Genomic DNA, 15,000 nt, shown 5'->3' with positions numbered 1-15,000 from the left:
AGAGCAGCATTTGTCTGAAATCTTTTGTAACATTATAAATGTCTTTACTGTCACTTTTGATCAATTTAATTCATACTTGATGAATAAAAGTATTGATTTATTTTATTTCTTTCCCCCCAAAAAATAAAGTAAAAATTCTTACTGACCCCAAACTTCTGAATGGTAGTGTTTAATGTTAATGCTGTTCTTTTGAACTTTCTATTCATCAAAGAATCCTGAAATAAAAATGTAAAACTGTTTTCAACACTGATAATAATCATAACTGTTTCTTGAGCATCAAATCATCATATTAGAATGATTTCTGAAGGATCATGTGACACTGAAGACTGGAGTAATGATGCTGAACATTCAGCTTTGATCACAGGAATAAATTACACTTTACTATATAATCACATAGAAATTGTAATAATATTTCACAATACTTACTTGGACACATTTTTTTTTTCATCAAATAAATGCAGCCTTTGTGAGCTGAAGAGACTTCTTTTAAAAACATTAAAAATCCTATTGATCCAAAACCTCTGACTGGTAGTGTACATCAGCCGATATATCTAGTTGCCTTTGGAATACTATGATTTCAGACACACTAATTGTAATGTTTATGACGGCTAGTATGTGAATTAGTATGCAGCCTGTGTTTGTGTGTGATGGTGGGTGGAGTGTGGAATGCTGGGAGCCGTGTGGGCGGGCACAGAATCCCGGCGTGTGACGTGATTGGCTGCGACGGGAAGTGGGCGGAGACCAGAATCAAAGAGTGCAGTGTTGATGCGTGTACATATTAACATGTGCCGTGTGACCCGAAAACAGTCCTGTGGGCCTGCAGAGATCGACAGTCTCTGGGAGATCTGGGAGATTACGGGTCAAACAGGTGGACTTTCTCCCCAGATTACACTAATCCCGGGATTTCGCATGGATTGGGCCAGTTTGACGGATTACAGCACAATGAACGGAGGTCTGGTGATGGAAATCAAGGAACGTTATTGAGGTCTCATGGAGATTACAGATCAACTAAAAGACGCCAGTAACTTGACTACATTTTTTAGTAGCTCAGCCGCGGTTTAGTGCGATTAAACTCCATATAAGTTTTTTGTGAAATGAACGATTCCTGGATTCGTTCCCTGCAGACTGTGTTATTGCAGTATTAATTTATACTATATTAGCTTGAATTACCTTTTATTTTTATGTTTTCAGTTTTGCTTTTAGTTAATCTGTCATGTGCTTTTGTTGTAGTTTTTTTATTGGGATTTAATTCATATTTATTGAGTTTTAGGTTTTATTTATTTTCTCTAGTTTGCAATTTTAGTGCTTCATCTTAAACTTGTTTCAGGGAGTTGCCAAAGGAAACATGTGATCATTTTCATTCAGTTCTACATTTAATATTCAGATTTTATTTACGTTAGCAAAAACATTTTCTTAACTTTAAAGTCCCCCTGTGGTGAAAATCCAGCTTTTAATGTTGTTTATATGTATATGTGGTGTTTTTAATGTGCTTTAAGACAAAGCGTGTGTAAATTCATAAGTCGACACCATTGCTGAGTATTTTCTCCTTAAAACTGCAGTGAACCAAAGACAGTCTCAAAAACACGCTTTGGTGTTTCTGACGTCACAGACGACCTTGTAACCAATCAGATCAACGTGTGATCGTCAACCAGTGGATCTCTGATATATATGTCATTTGTAGTTTTGCAGGGATAAAAATATTGACTACAGGGGGACTTTAACTTGATTCATTAGTTTTAACTTTTAAACTAAATGAAAATGAGAAATCTTAACTTGGCAACTAGCTGAAATAAAGTTGAAGTTTTTCAGCTAAAGTTTTATTTCAAGTAGCACACCTTTCTCTTGTTGTTGTGGTTTTAGTGAACTGTAATAGCCCTGAGCTTCACCATAGTAAAGGTCACTCTTGTTCTGCTGATGTGCAACAGTAATTGTTACAGTTTCATGTCACTGAATGAGTCAGATCCTCTCCGGATGCTTCTGATCGAGGTCAAAGGAAACGATTACATGATGTCTCTTCCTGACGGCGCCTGAAGAAAACCGCGTACATGATTGAGTTTCCTTTTGATGTGTGTTTTTGCACCTCCCGAATCCCCACCATGTTTGTTAGTGTTCGTAAGATGATCTCCATTTTTGAGAGTAAAAAACAGCCTCGTCCTTTATCACTTCCTCCATGTGTTTCCAATGACCAGACACACAGAGAGAATCCGATCCTTCTTGATGGATCCTCGGCTGGCTCTAAGCCACACCCCTCATCTTTAAGCCCCGCCCCTTCAACTGTGATTTGTCGGCCACGCCTCCATGCAGGAGGAACGAATGTGACTGGTGGAGCTCGAAGGGTTCGTGATTCTTGGCCAATCGGGAAGCTTGATTACTATCCGAGGGCTGGATGCTTAGCGCTTTCCGTGGAAACCAAAGAGCCAATCAGCAGCAAGCGCTTTCCGCATACGTCATCCAGAAACAAACCAACGTCAAGAACGGACAGAAATTCCTCATCGAAACCCACCATCTCCTCCACAGAAACAGACACAGCTCCACCTGCTGGTCACTCTCAGACACAGCGCTCAGGAAACAATCCCAGGTCTGTTCGTATCGGATCGTCCTGCAAGTCCAGTGTTAGCGATCAGAAATGTCAGAATCCCGAGTGGGACTCATTGACTTCCACTGTGAGAGAGGAGAGAGGCGGAGCTCTTATGCACAAACACAGGCTCCGCCCCTCTGACTCCACCCTCTTTTCGCTTCTGCTTTTCCTCCGCAGGTAACTGGGTTAGTTTGGGTCATGCAATACATTCAGATTCGCTTCGGTTTGTGTGTATTTGAATTGAATTGTGATACTTGGGGTTTTCATTCATTCTTCCAGACAGTTGTGATGTATTATTATGTATGGAGAGTGTCGCCCTTTAGTGTGTTTCCATCAAGCTGGCTGTTTTGAGAATCATGTGCTGCCCACTAAGTGATCAGGTGCATCATTTTCACCTGCTGGGCCAGAAAACTGATGACAAAAACCCACAGACACGCATAAAGGAGGGACTTGAGCCGTATCTAGAAACTGTCAGAAAACTGACTAGAAACCAGATAGAAACAGCATAGCAACCACCTCGAAACAGCTTATAAATGCTTAGAATTCGGCTAGGTACGGCCAGAAAACTGACTAGAAACCACCTAGAAAATGCCTAGAAACAACTTAAAAAACCTGCCTCAAAACACTCTAGAAACGACCTTGAAAAACGCATGTAAACCGCCTAGAAACCACCAAGAAACAGCCTACAAATGCTTATAAACAGCCTAGAAACCACCTAGAGAAACGCTTATAAACAGCCAAGTAACAGCCTAGAAACCACAAAGAAAACCCGCCTAGAAACCACATAAAAACTGCCTAGAAACAGCTTAGAAACAGCCTAGAAACAGCTTTAAAAACCTGCCTCGAAACACTCTAGAAACGACCTTGAAAAACGCATGTAAACCGCCTAGAAACCACCAAGAAACAGCCTACAAATGCTTATAAACAGCCTAGAAACCACCAAGAAAACCCCCATAGAAATCACATAAAAACTGCCTAGTAACAGTTTAGAAACAGCCTTGAAACCACCTTGAAACAGATTAGAAGCTGCCTAGAAACCAGCTTAGAAACTGCATAGAAAACTGCCTAGTAACAGCTTAGAAACAGCCTAGAAACCAGCTTAGAAACTGCATAGAAAACAGCCTAGTAACAGCCTAGAAACCACCTTGAGATACAGCCTAGAAACAGCCTAGTAACAGCTAAGAAAGAGCCCCGAAACAACCTTGAAAACCTGCTTAGAAACTGGCAAGAAACATTTTGAAACCATCCAGAAAAAAGACGCCTAGAAAAAACACCTGGAAACCATGTGGTAACAGCCCAGTAACCCACCTTTCCCTTCTGCTTTTCCTCCACTGGTAACTGGGTTAGTTCGGGTCATGCAGTGTGTTCAGTTTGTGTGCGTTTGAACTGAATCGTGTTTCTTGAGGTTTTCATTCATCCTGTCAGATGTTTATGATGTGTTTGTAGTCATGGAAAAGAAGTGTTTTTCTCAAGCTGGCTGTTGTGAGAAGCATTTGCTGCCCACCACATTCAGCACAATAGCATCAGTGTTACACACATGCAGTACAGCCGCAAGACCTTCTCGTCAAGACCTTCAGTGCTGCTGTTCAATCCAGTTAACTGGGAAGGAAAGACTTGAGTCCTAAAAAAACAGAAAGCAAATAAAAAAAAATCACAGATGCACATTGAAGGAAGGACCCAAGCCTTTTCTAGAAACCACCTAGAAACAGCCTAGAAACTCCTTAGAAACCACCAAGAAACAACCTAGAAACAGCCTAGAAACAATTCAATTCAATTCAAACAACTTTATTTATCCCCGTAGGGCAATTCATTTTTAGCCTACCTGTCGTAACAACAAGACAAGAAGACAACACTTAGTCAAGCATTCAGAAACACTGTCAATGACACAGTGTAGAAACAGCCTAGAAACTCCTTAGAAACTCCTTAGAAACCACCAAGAAACAACCTAGAAACAGACTAGAAACTCCTTAGAAACCACCTAGAAACGACTTAGAAACAGCCAAGAAACCACCTAGAAACTCCATAGAAACAGCCTGGAAACTCCTTAGAAACAGCCAAGAAACAACCTAGAAACCACCTAGAAACAGTCTAGAAACTCCTTAGAAACAGCCAAGAAACTCCTTAGAAACAGCCAAGAAACAGCCTAGAAACAGACTAGAAACTCCTTAGAAACAGCCTAGAAACAGACTAGAAACTCCTTAGAAACAGCCTAGAAACTCCTTAGAAACCACCTAGAAACGACTTAGAAACAGCCAAGAAACCACCTAGAAACTCCATTGAAACCACCTAGAAACAGCCTGGAAATTCCTTAGAAACAGCCAAGAAACCACCTAGAAATGATTTAGAAACAGCCTAGAAACCACCTGGAAACAGCCTAGAAACGACCTAGAAACAGCCTAGAAACTCCTTAAGTCTGTTTTATGCTTCTGCGTCGAACTGCCGCCGTAGCTACGTCGTAGGCTGTGTGTAGCGCGCGTACCCTACGGCGTACCCTGACGTGCACCTCTCCAAAAATGTAACAACGCGTCAATTCTACGCGGACACAAGCGCTGTGATTGGTCTGCCAGAACCCCTCCCTCAGGGTTTCACACGCTCCCTAGGTACGCGTCAACGCGGACAACGACACAGAAGTATAAATTAAAACCAACACGTTGTCTACGGCGTATAGGCTCCGGCGTAGGTCCGACGCAGAAGTATAATGAGGCCTTTAGAAACAGCCAAGAAACAGACTAGAAGAAACCACCTAGAAACAACCTAGAAACTCCTTAGAAACCACCTGGAAACAGCCTGGAAACAGCCTAGAAACGACCTAGAAACAGACTAGAAACGCTTTAGAAACCACATAGAAACAGCCTAGAAACTCCTTTGAAACAGTTTGGAAACCACCAAGGAACAGTCTAGCAACTTGCCAAGATTTTATTTTATTTTTGAATTGTTTGAATTGAATTGTTTCCTTTGAATCAATAAATTCTAGGTGTGTGGGGGGGAAAACAGTATTTTCTGGTGAGATGATTACCGGTAATAAAGTTTCCCTCTGTCTCTGTTGCAGTGGAACTAACAGCAGTATGATCGCCATCGATAACAAGATCGAGCAAGCCATGGTGAGATCATTTACAATATTAATATTCTAATGCAAATACAGATATAGGCTTTGTCCAGTAAAACGTTGTGCTTTGTAAATAATTTTTTTATGTTTGAACACGTGTGTGTGTGTGTGTGTGTGCAGGACCTGGTGAAGTCTCACCTGATGCTGGCGGTGCGAGAGGAGGTGGAGGTGCTGAGAGAACAGATTAAAGAGCTGTCGGAGAGAAACGCTCAACTGGAGAGAGAGAACTACATCCTGCGAGCCCTCAGGGACAGAGACTGAGCCAAACGCATCACACCGGCCCCAGTGCATCATGGGAGATGTAGTCCGAACAGAAAAGTGCCCAGGAAAAAGGGAAGGAAGCATGAAATGCCCGGAGGAGAAGCGAGTGCCGTATTGACCAGTTAGTGCCTTAAACACCAGTAACGACTGATAGTGCTGCTCACATGCTCTAATAAAGAGATCGCAAGATAATTACATAATGTTGATTTTTATGACGCCCTAAACAAGTGCCTATTTATTACTGTCAGTGTGTGTGTGTGTGTGTGCGTGTGTGTGTGTGTGTGTGTGTGTGTGTTAGTTTTAAAGCACTGCTCACGTCTAGGTTACTGAGTCTCTTTACGTTGACCACCACTGGCAGATGGAAAGACTAGTTTAGTCCCTCTCTGTTAGATAAATAATGATTTGATCTGTAATATGCATTATGCGCTCTAATAAATAACTCTCACTACTCTGGCTGTGTGTTGATTTCACTGCAACAACAATACAAATATTGAAGCATCCTTAAAACAAGATGGATTTGCTTAAAGTCCCCCTGTGGTGAAAATCCAGCTTTTAATGTAGTTTATGTGTCTATGTGGTGTTTTTAATCTGCTTTAAGACAAACCATGTGTAAATTCATAAGTCGACACCATTGCTGAGTATTTCCTCCTTAAAACTGCAGTGAACCAAAGACAGTCTCAAAAACACGCTTTGAAATCGCTGGTGATTCTGACGTCACAAACTACCTTGTAACCAATCAGATCAACGTGTGATCGTCAGCGAGTGGATCTCTGAGCTGAGTGAGTGAGTGGAGGCGGGGCTCATTTGCATATTCATAGAACCGCCTATACTAAATGAGGCAAGGGTGTGAGTTACACAAGCTATTTTATTGCAGTTTTTTTTTTTTTTTAAGGAAAAAAACGTTTAAATATGTAATTTTGATTAATTATGTAATTCATTTTAAGGGATGAAATTATTGACTCAAGGGGACTTTAATAAGCAAAAATGTTTAAGAGAATAAGATGAGAATGTTGCAATTATAATTGATTGCGTTTTAACTGCTTGTACTGGAAGCTAGACACATAATAAACAAATTGAAAGGATTTTTGAAATATGTGGTTGGACATTAAGATTTCCTAAATCTAACTAAATAAATACATATTGACTTCCACTCTTATTGTTCACTTGTGTGCTGTTTCTTCCTCTATAATTCACATGTAAATATGCTTTTTTTTAGAGAAGTGTACATATTCCTCTGTAATATAGGTTCGTTCACGCCAGCATTCACGTGATCATCGAACTTGTAATTACAACTTTAGACTCGTAATTGTCATTGAGGTACGACTTTGTACCACGTGACAACTGCAGGTTTATTTTGGACATGAACAGCTCAAAGTACAGCGTTTATTTTACATCTGTTTTTGTGTGTTATATATTCAAAGTAAATAAATGTGTTCATATCTTCGTGTTGGGTGTATTTAAACATGTTCGTGTGGTATATAATATGGATATTATGCCTTGAGTATTTGCACCTTCAAAGACTCTTGTGCGAAAGCCTATCAGTGCGCATGCGCAGTGACGTCATCTCCACCCGGAAGTACGCCTGCGAGCGGCAGCTGTGGAGGGAGTTTTAATTTTTCTCATATTAGATATTTTCTGTATTGATTGTCGCATATTTAACCGTGAGGCAATGTCTTTATTTGGCGCTACACCTGGCGTCATGTTTTGAAATCAAGGGTAAGTTAATCTTTTATTGTTTACATTCAGATCGAAACGTTGTTCTAATGATTTAATGACGTTTTAAAACTTCTGTTGATCGTGCAAATTGTTTCTGTAATCTTTATAAACAATATATAGAGAAACTGTTGACCATATTTCATGGTTTATTGCGAAGCACATTAGTAAACAATCAGTTGTTATCGGTGTGTGTGTGTGTTGTTTGTGTGTTGTGTGTGTAAACATGGCTGTGTGTGTGTGTGTGTGTGTGTGTGTGTGTGTGTGTGTGTGTGTGTGTGTGTGTGTGTGTGTGTGTGTGTGTTGTGTGTGTGTGTGTGTGTGTGTGTGTGTGTGTGTAGTTCTGATGTCTCTCTCTCTGTCAGATCGCTGTATGATGGAGTCGTCAGGAGAGCCGTGTGTGTGTGTGTGTGTGTGTGTGTTGTGCTGTGCTGTGCTGATGTCTCTCTCTCTGTCAGATCGCTGTATGATGGAGTCGTCAGGAGAGCCGTGTGTGTGTTGTGTTGTTCTGATGTCTCTCTCTCTGCTAGACTGATGTATGATGGAGTCGTCAGGAGAGCCTCGTGTGTGTGTGTGTGTGTCTGTGTGTGTTGTGTTGTTCTGATGTCTCTCTCTCTGTCAGATCGCTGTATGATGGAGTCGTCAGGAGAGCCTCGTGTGTGTGTGTGTGTGTGTGTGTGTGTGTAGTGTTGTGTTGTTCTGATGTCTCTCTCTGTCAGATCGCTGTATGATGGAGTCGTCAGGAGAGCCTCGTGTGTGTGTGTGTGTGTGTGTGTGTGTAGTGTAGTGTTGTTCTGATGTCTCTCTCTCTGTCAGATCGCTGTATGATGGAGTCGTCAGGAGAGCCTCGTGTGTGTGTGTGTGTGTGTGTGTGTGTGTGTGTGTGTGTGTGTGTGTAGTGTTGTGTTGTTCTGATGTCTCTCTCTGTCAGATCGCTGTATGATGGAGTCGTCAGGAGAGCCTCGTGTGTGTGTGTGTGTGTGTGTGTGTGTGTGTAGTGTAGTGTTGTTCTGATGTCTCTCTCTCTGTCAGATCGCTGTATGATGGAGTCGTCAGGAGAGCCTCGTGTGTGTGTGTGTGTGTGTGTGTGTGTAGTGTAGTGTTGTTCTGATGTCTCTCTCTCTGTCAGATCGCTGTATGATGGAGTCGTCAGGAGAGCCTCGTGTGTGTGTGGCTCCTGAACCTCTGCGGGTCGAGCCGCTTCAGAACACGGACCTGATCTGCCCTGACCTGGACCTGTCTGTCTCTCTCACCCCCGAGCGGACAGCACACACACACCACAGACAGGTTCACTCGCTCACATACCATTCATTGAAGTCTAAATACACCAGAGGCGTGTTTGAACAGGATATAGATGAACCCGTTACACTGGCAGCTCTGTGTCTCCACAAGAAGAGGCTGTAATCACACCGTTACTGAAACTGTTATTTTATTTATTAAGGCAAGATAGTAAAACTGTGTCAGTTTTGTGATTAAAAGTCTCTAGTCTTCTCTCAGACCAGTGGAAGCAAAACATCCAAAATGCAAGTGTTTATTTTATGACGCTTCATCTCTTTGCGTCTGTAGATTTCAATCACAATACGTATCTTTAAAGGCCATATTTATATAAATGAGTTCCTCCTCCACTTCAGCAGCTTTACACACACACACCTCTATATTCTGAAGGGTTTACTGAGGGGTTTGTTCATATATATCACTCACACTGGTTTATATAACAGTTTATTCCTAAATATATGCTGAAAATATATATTTTTTTCTGTCTATTGACAGTATTTTCTGATTTATGTGTTAAAAAGAGAAATCCAAAATCCCCTCAGTAATAACCTTTAACTCTAATATGAAAACAAAAGCAAACAAGAACTTTGAATCTGTATTAATCAATGATGTTCAGATTTATTTTCTGCACGTTTATGCAAATTATTACATATTTAATCAGATAATGCCTCATCATTTGCACATTTAAACATAACATTTCAGAAAACTTCTCAATCATCTTATAGTACTGCGAATAATCAACTCGGGGAAAATATGCTCACATCTGTTCAAACGTCTTTCCTTAAGGAATATTCAGGGTTATTTATTTTATGAATGCGTACTGTATTTGAGGAGAATATGTGTTTGCATGCATGTATTTACTGTGTGTGTTTGTGTTTCAGGTGCGTTTTAATGTGAATCCGCAGGTCAGCGGTCATCCGGTGATCCCAGAACCCAGAAATAATCAAGTCCGGAAACTTCCAAACAAAGACAAGCACGGTGAAACTAACACAGCGGCTCTGATGAGACATTACGGGTCCATATGAAGTGCGGGGGAAACCAAATGTTCATTTTGTCATGAAAATCATGTGAAATGTAATGCAAAAAATGGTCCTAATAACGGAGATTCACCCTAGAGTAGATCTAAAGCTTGGGAATGTTCTGTAAACTGAGATGGTTGGGCACATTTGCTCTGGGAATGATTAATTTCGGCGTGTTCTGTCTTGAATGGAGTCTCACACACATGTGCTTGTTATTCAGGTCATGAGTCAGCTAAAGGGAGAGATCGGGTTACAAGCGGAGCGCGTCATGGACGGCTGACGGAAGGGGCGGAGCTAAACACGAGTCTGGCACTGAGGGCGGAGCTTCAGGAGGGGGCGGAGCTAAACACTACTCTGGCACTGAGGGCGGAGCTTCAGGAAGAGGCGGAGCAAACGTTCGATCCCGAGAAAGCCGTCAAAGAGAAATTGCAGAGTTCAACGCTCACGAAGAACCACATTAGCACTAAAGCAGCAGAGGGTGAGACAACAAAACATTAAAGGGCTGGTATAATGCCCTTTTCACAAGATGTAAAATAAGTCTCTGATGTCCCCAGAGTGTGTGTGTGAAGTTTCAGCTCTAAATACCCCACAGATATTTTTATATAGCATGTTAGTCGTCACTTTTTGAGGGTGAGCAAAAACACACCGTTTTGTGTCTGTTTCTTTAAATGCAAATGAGCTGCTGCTCCCGGCACAGGGGGCGGAGCTTCAACAGCTCGTGTCCTTTTACCTCACACAGACATGCACTGAATATTTAAAAAACTTTTAGCCTTTTATGTTCAAACCGGAGTCAGACAATGATGGAGAGACTCGAGAAGAAGCGACAACATGTAGAAGCAACAGGACATTTCTGAATGGTTAGTTGATGAGTTTATGAAGCTGATGTGTAGTTATCTTGGTATCATTGATTAGCATATTCTGTCTTGATAATCTATAAATCGTGTTCCGGGGGCGGGGTTTATGTAAAGTTTAGGGTTGGTGATGTCACTAACCCGGGAGGAATGTTGTGTAGTCTCTACCAGCCGTTTGTTGTAGTCCTTAAAAAACGATTTCTTTAAAAGCGAATATCTCCCTTTGCTCTGAACTTTGAGTGTTGTAAGTTTGCAGATGTTGTTTATGCTCAAACAGCAACATTACACACTAACTAAAGCTAGAAAAGTCAAATCATAGTCAACCACCCCTTTAAAGCTAATTAAAACAATCAATTCACTCTGATTCTAATCTGAATCTCACAAAAAATCATAGTAAGAAATACTTCACATCAATATCAAAAGAATTGAACTGAAATTATATTTCATATGAAGAAGCTTATTTTGAGGAGATTATGATTGTTGCATCGTGAAAAATAATGTGATTTTTCTTTTTTGTATTAAACTAAATTTTAAATTAAATTATACGTTAATTAATTTGAGTACTACAAATACAACTATAGTTTACTATACTTTACATGCAAATTTACTTGCAAACATTTTTATTTCAGTTTTATTTTAGTACATCAAGTTAAACTAAATACAATAAGAAATGTTGCTTTAGAAACTAGCTGAAATAAATGTTTGTTTTTAATATTAAGTTTATTTTATGACTATTTTATGTAATGTGATTTTTTTTTTTATCATACATAAATTGAGTACAACAAATGCTACTATAGTTTATACTTACTGTACTTTAAATGCACATTTACTTGTGATAATAAAATGAGATTTGTGTTCATTTGTGCTCAACTGTCATGTAAACAATGCAAAAACAATCTAAATAGCGTGGATTAAGTTATTTTTATATAGTTTTTTTTTTTTATTTGTATTTATTTAGTTAATTTATCACATAAAGTTACACTAAATGAAAATGAAAAATGTTGCTTTGGCAACTAGCTAAAATAAAATAAAATAAATGCTCTCCACGCAAACATGATCAGCTCATTGTTCACACACACTGTTGCTGAAATGCGTTAATAAATAGTGTTTTCTTGTGTGTTAACCTGGTCTTCTACAGGGCTGAACTTCCCTCGCTCTCAGCATCTCTACCGGGCCTTAGTCAGCGTCAGCCTATCACGCGACCAGCTCATCAGCCAGGCTCTACAGGATAGGCCAGCACTGGCCCCGCCCACCTCCAGCCTGACCAATAAGGTCAGACTTCTGTTTGCATCTGGTTAATAGCAGTTTTCATTATGGGTTTTCAAACTGCTGGAGTGTTTATTAATAAAGCAATAAAACCACTGCTGTATATTAAAGCGTAACTCTCACCATAATGCAACCTAGGCTCTTTTTGTTAATCTACTCGAGGCAAACTTTCGTTTAAAAGCATAATTAGGATGGAAACGCCACTTTTAAGTTTGACCGTATTTTCGTTTTAGGTTAATTGCCTTGTGAATGGGAGTGAATGGGGCACGACTATGATAGCATCAAAATCACTATTTTTAAAACACTAATGCGGCTCGACACAACATGAAACTGTGCTGGAAGTGTCACCAGTGGCTCTACACATGAACTCCAGCACTGAGAACAGTGTTTGTGTTCACAGAGTTTACTAAAGAGAAAGATTTTGAGCAACTCGCCGGCATTTTGTCAGTCAAAAATAGTCGATAACAGGGAGGAGAGTAAAGATGGAAAGCTCCTAAAGCTCATTCAATATAAATTCATGGATAATTTGTTGTTTTATCGATAGTGAAAATCAATATTGACCTTGTATTTGAAAAAGGATCCTCAGATAAGAAGCAATACTAAAATTCAGAATCAGTTCATTCGCATTTGGTGATCGACTACTTTTGACTGTCAAAATGCCGGCGGACGGAAACACAGTGAGTTGTTCAAAATCTTTCTTTTTAGTAAACTCTGTGAACACAAACACTGTCCTCAGTGCTGGAGTTCATGTGTAGAGCCACTGGTGACACTTCCAGCACAGTTTCATGTTGTGTCGAGCCGCATTAGTGTTTTAAAAATAGTGATTTTGATGCTATCATAGTCTTCTATTATAGTATAATTCTATTTGGGAAATAAAAAAATCAAGATTCACAAATACAAACCATTGCATTCATGTTGTACTTCAAGCTTGAATTGCACTGTGGTAAAAAATATTCTTGAACTTGAATTTTCATAATGGTTAAGGGGTGCGCGTGATTAAATAAACAATATCACAAAAGAAATAGAGCAGATGATCCAAATATGTGAATCAGTGTTTTTGAATTAATCAGCTGAGTGAATGAGACAATGACTCACTTATAAAGAGAGTCACTCTGGAACACAGAGTGCTCTCAGAGATGAGCAAAGGCAGGATCCATATGCAGGAGAACTTTATTAAAATAATAACAACCAAAGAGAAGAACAGAGAACATCAACGAAACATCGAACAAAGGACAACACCAGACAAGGAACATACGAAGGCAGCACTTGCAGGTTCACCACCTGGTCCTGGAAGGGAGTGCCAAGCACTCCCATTCACAAGGCAATTAACCTAAAACGAAAATACGGTCGAACTTAAAAGTGGCGTTTCCATCCTAATTATGCTTTTAAACGAAAGTTTGCCTCGGGTAGATTAACAAAAAGAGCCTAGGCTGCATTTTGGCGAGAGTTACGCTATAATATAATAATATAAAGAGAGTACAGCTGATGCAGTGAAACACAGTCAGACGGAGAAGTGAGGATTAAAAATTATTTTTCTTTTTTTAAATTATAAAGATCTTGCACATTTGACAATATACATTTTGGAGGCGAACTTTTCTGACATTTTCTGCGAAAGACACACTTGCATGATAACTCAAAAACAGGAATAAAGTGTGACTTATGCTTATTAATTATGCACTTTTCCAAACATAACATTTGGTCTGAAAAACAAACGAAGATTAGTATTTTGTATCGCCTCACATACATGTTGACCTTTTTGTGATTGCATGTCGACACAAACACTGAAACACAATAAAAAAAACTATATATATATTAGAGATGCGCGGATGGGCTATTATTTCATCCGCAACCGCATCACAAAACTCAACATCCGTCCGCCATCCATCTCCGCACCAACGTTTTTGACCAATTTTCAAAACCGCACCCGCCCGCCATCCGCTGATTGGTGTATACATAATATTTTTCATTTGTTTGGTTCAACCGCCCACCACCCGCCCGAATTTAATTCAAATATTATTTTTCGTCACGTCATCTGCCCGATCCGCGGTTTATCCGCGGCTGTAACCGCCAACCGCGCATCTCTAATATATATATATATATATATATATAAAATGAAAATAAAAAAACTATATACAAATGGTACAAGTGGATAAAATCTCGTATAGTGCTTCATTTACACAAAACCACAAACAAACTACAAAACAAACTACTGTTAAATACATTTCTAAGTAATAATCAGCTTTTAATAGGAAGTAACAAACAAAAAAGTAAAATAATATAGTCAGGAGAGTAAAGGAGCAGAAGGAGATGTGTGAGCGAGACTGTATATCTGTGATCAGACCAGGAAGAGGATGATGATTATCAGCCTTGTGGTTTTACATTCTGCAAGCCAAGCGTTGTTGTTTTAACACTATAAAAGCAGAACGAGCCAAATATGTATTTTCACCATGTCTGGACTTTATGCTAAACTCATGCGACAGATAATATTGAACCGAATACCAGACTCTGCAGGGGAACTTGGCTCACTGTTTTACAGAAGTGAACAAAGAATTTAGACATGCACATTTTCAGAGCAGAGGCGAACCAACGGAAGAGAAAATATGAGTATATGATATCAGAAGATCGTTCATACACTGCAAAACATGCTTTTCTTACTCTGTGTTTTTGTCTTGTTTTCAGTCCAAATATGTAAAAACTCTTAAATCAAGATGCATTTACTAGATGAGTAAAATGACATAAGATATTAAGTCCTGTTTTCTGGGGAATTAATAAAAATGAAGTGAGTTTTTGCTTAAAACAAGCAAAATGATCTGCCAATGGGGAGAAAAATAATGTTGTTTCTGTTTGAATTAAGATTGAATTATTGGCTGATAATTTTGCTTGTTTTAAGTATCAACTCACTTCATTTTGATTAATTCCCCCAGAAAACAG

At 39.6% G+C, this 15,000-nt stretch overlaps 2 protein-coding genes across 2 annotated transcripts in view; both read left to right on the top strand.

Annotated features, from left to right (window-relative positions):
• Window positions 1-6,398, top strand: part of tsc22d4 (TSC22 domain family member 4) — a 16,020-nt gene extending 9,622 nt beyond the window's left edge. Inside the window, exons 3-4 of the mRNA XM_084429211.1 lie at window positions 5,628-5,679; window positions 5,805-6,398. Of these exons, the coding sequence (XP_084285337.1) occupies window positions 5,628-5,679; window positions 5,805-5,945 (193 nt within the window). The 3' untranslated portion in view covers window positions 5,946-6,398. The remainder of the gene's footprint in view (window positions 1-5,627; window positions 5,680-5,804) is intronic.
• Window positions 6,399-7,452: 1,054 nt separating this feature from the next.
• The window catches only part of ppp1r35 (protein phosphatase 1, regulatory subunit 35), a 9,005-nt gene continuing 1,457 nt past the window's right edge, over window positions 7,453-15,000 (top strand). Inside the window, exons 1-5 of the mRNA XM_084429032.1 lie at window positions 7,453-7,661; window positions 8,788-8,945; window positions 9,815-9,911; window positions 10,173-10,430; window positions 11,942-12,075. Coding sequence (XP_084285158.1) covers window positions 8,796-8,945; window positions 9,815-9,911; window positions 10,173-10,430; window positions 11,942-12,075 — 639 coding nt within the window. The 5' untranslated portion in view covers window positions 7,453-7,661; window positions 8,788-8,795. The remainder of the gene's footprint in view (window positions 7,662-8,787; window positions 8,946-9,814; window positions 9,912-10,172; window positions 10,431-11,941; window positions 12,076-15,000) is intronic.

This window comes from Rutilus rutilus, assembly GCF_951802725.1.
Source record: "Rutilus rutilus genome assembly, chromosome: 13".
NCBI classification, from domain to species: domain Eukaryota; kingdom Metazoa; phylum Chordata; class Actinopteri; order Cypriniformes; family Leuciscidae; genus Rutilus; species Rutilus rutilus.
The sequence above is the reverse complement of the archived record's forward strand: the minus strand, read 5'-3'. Positions and strand labels throughout refer to the sequence as shown.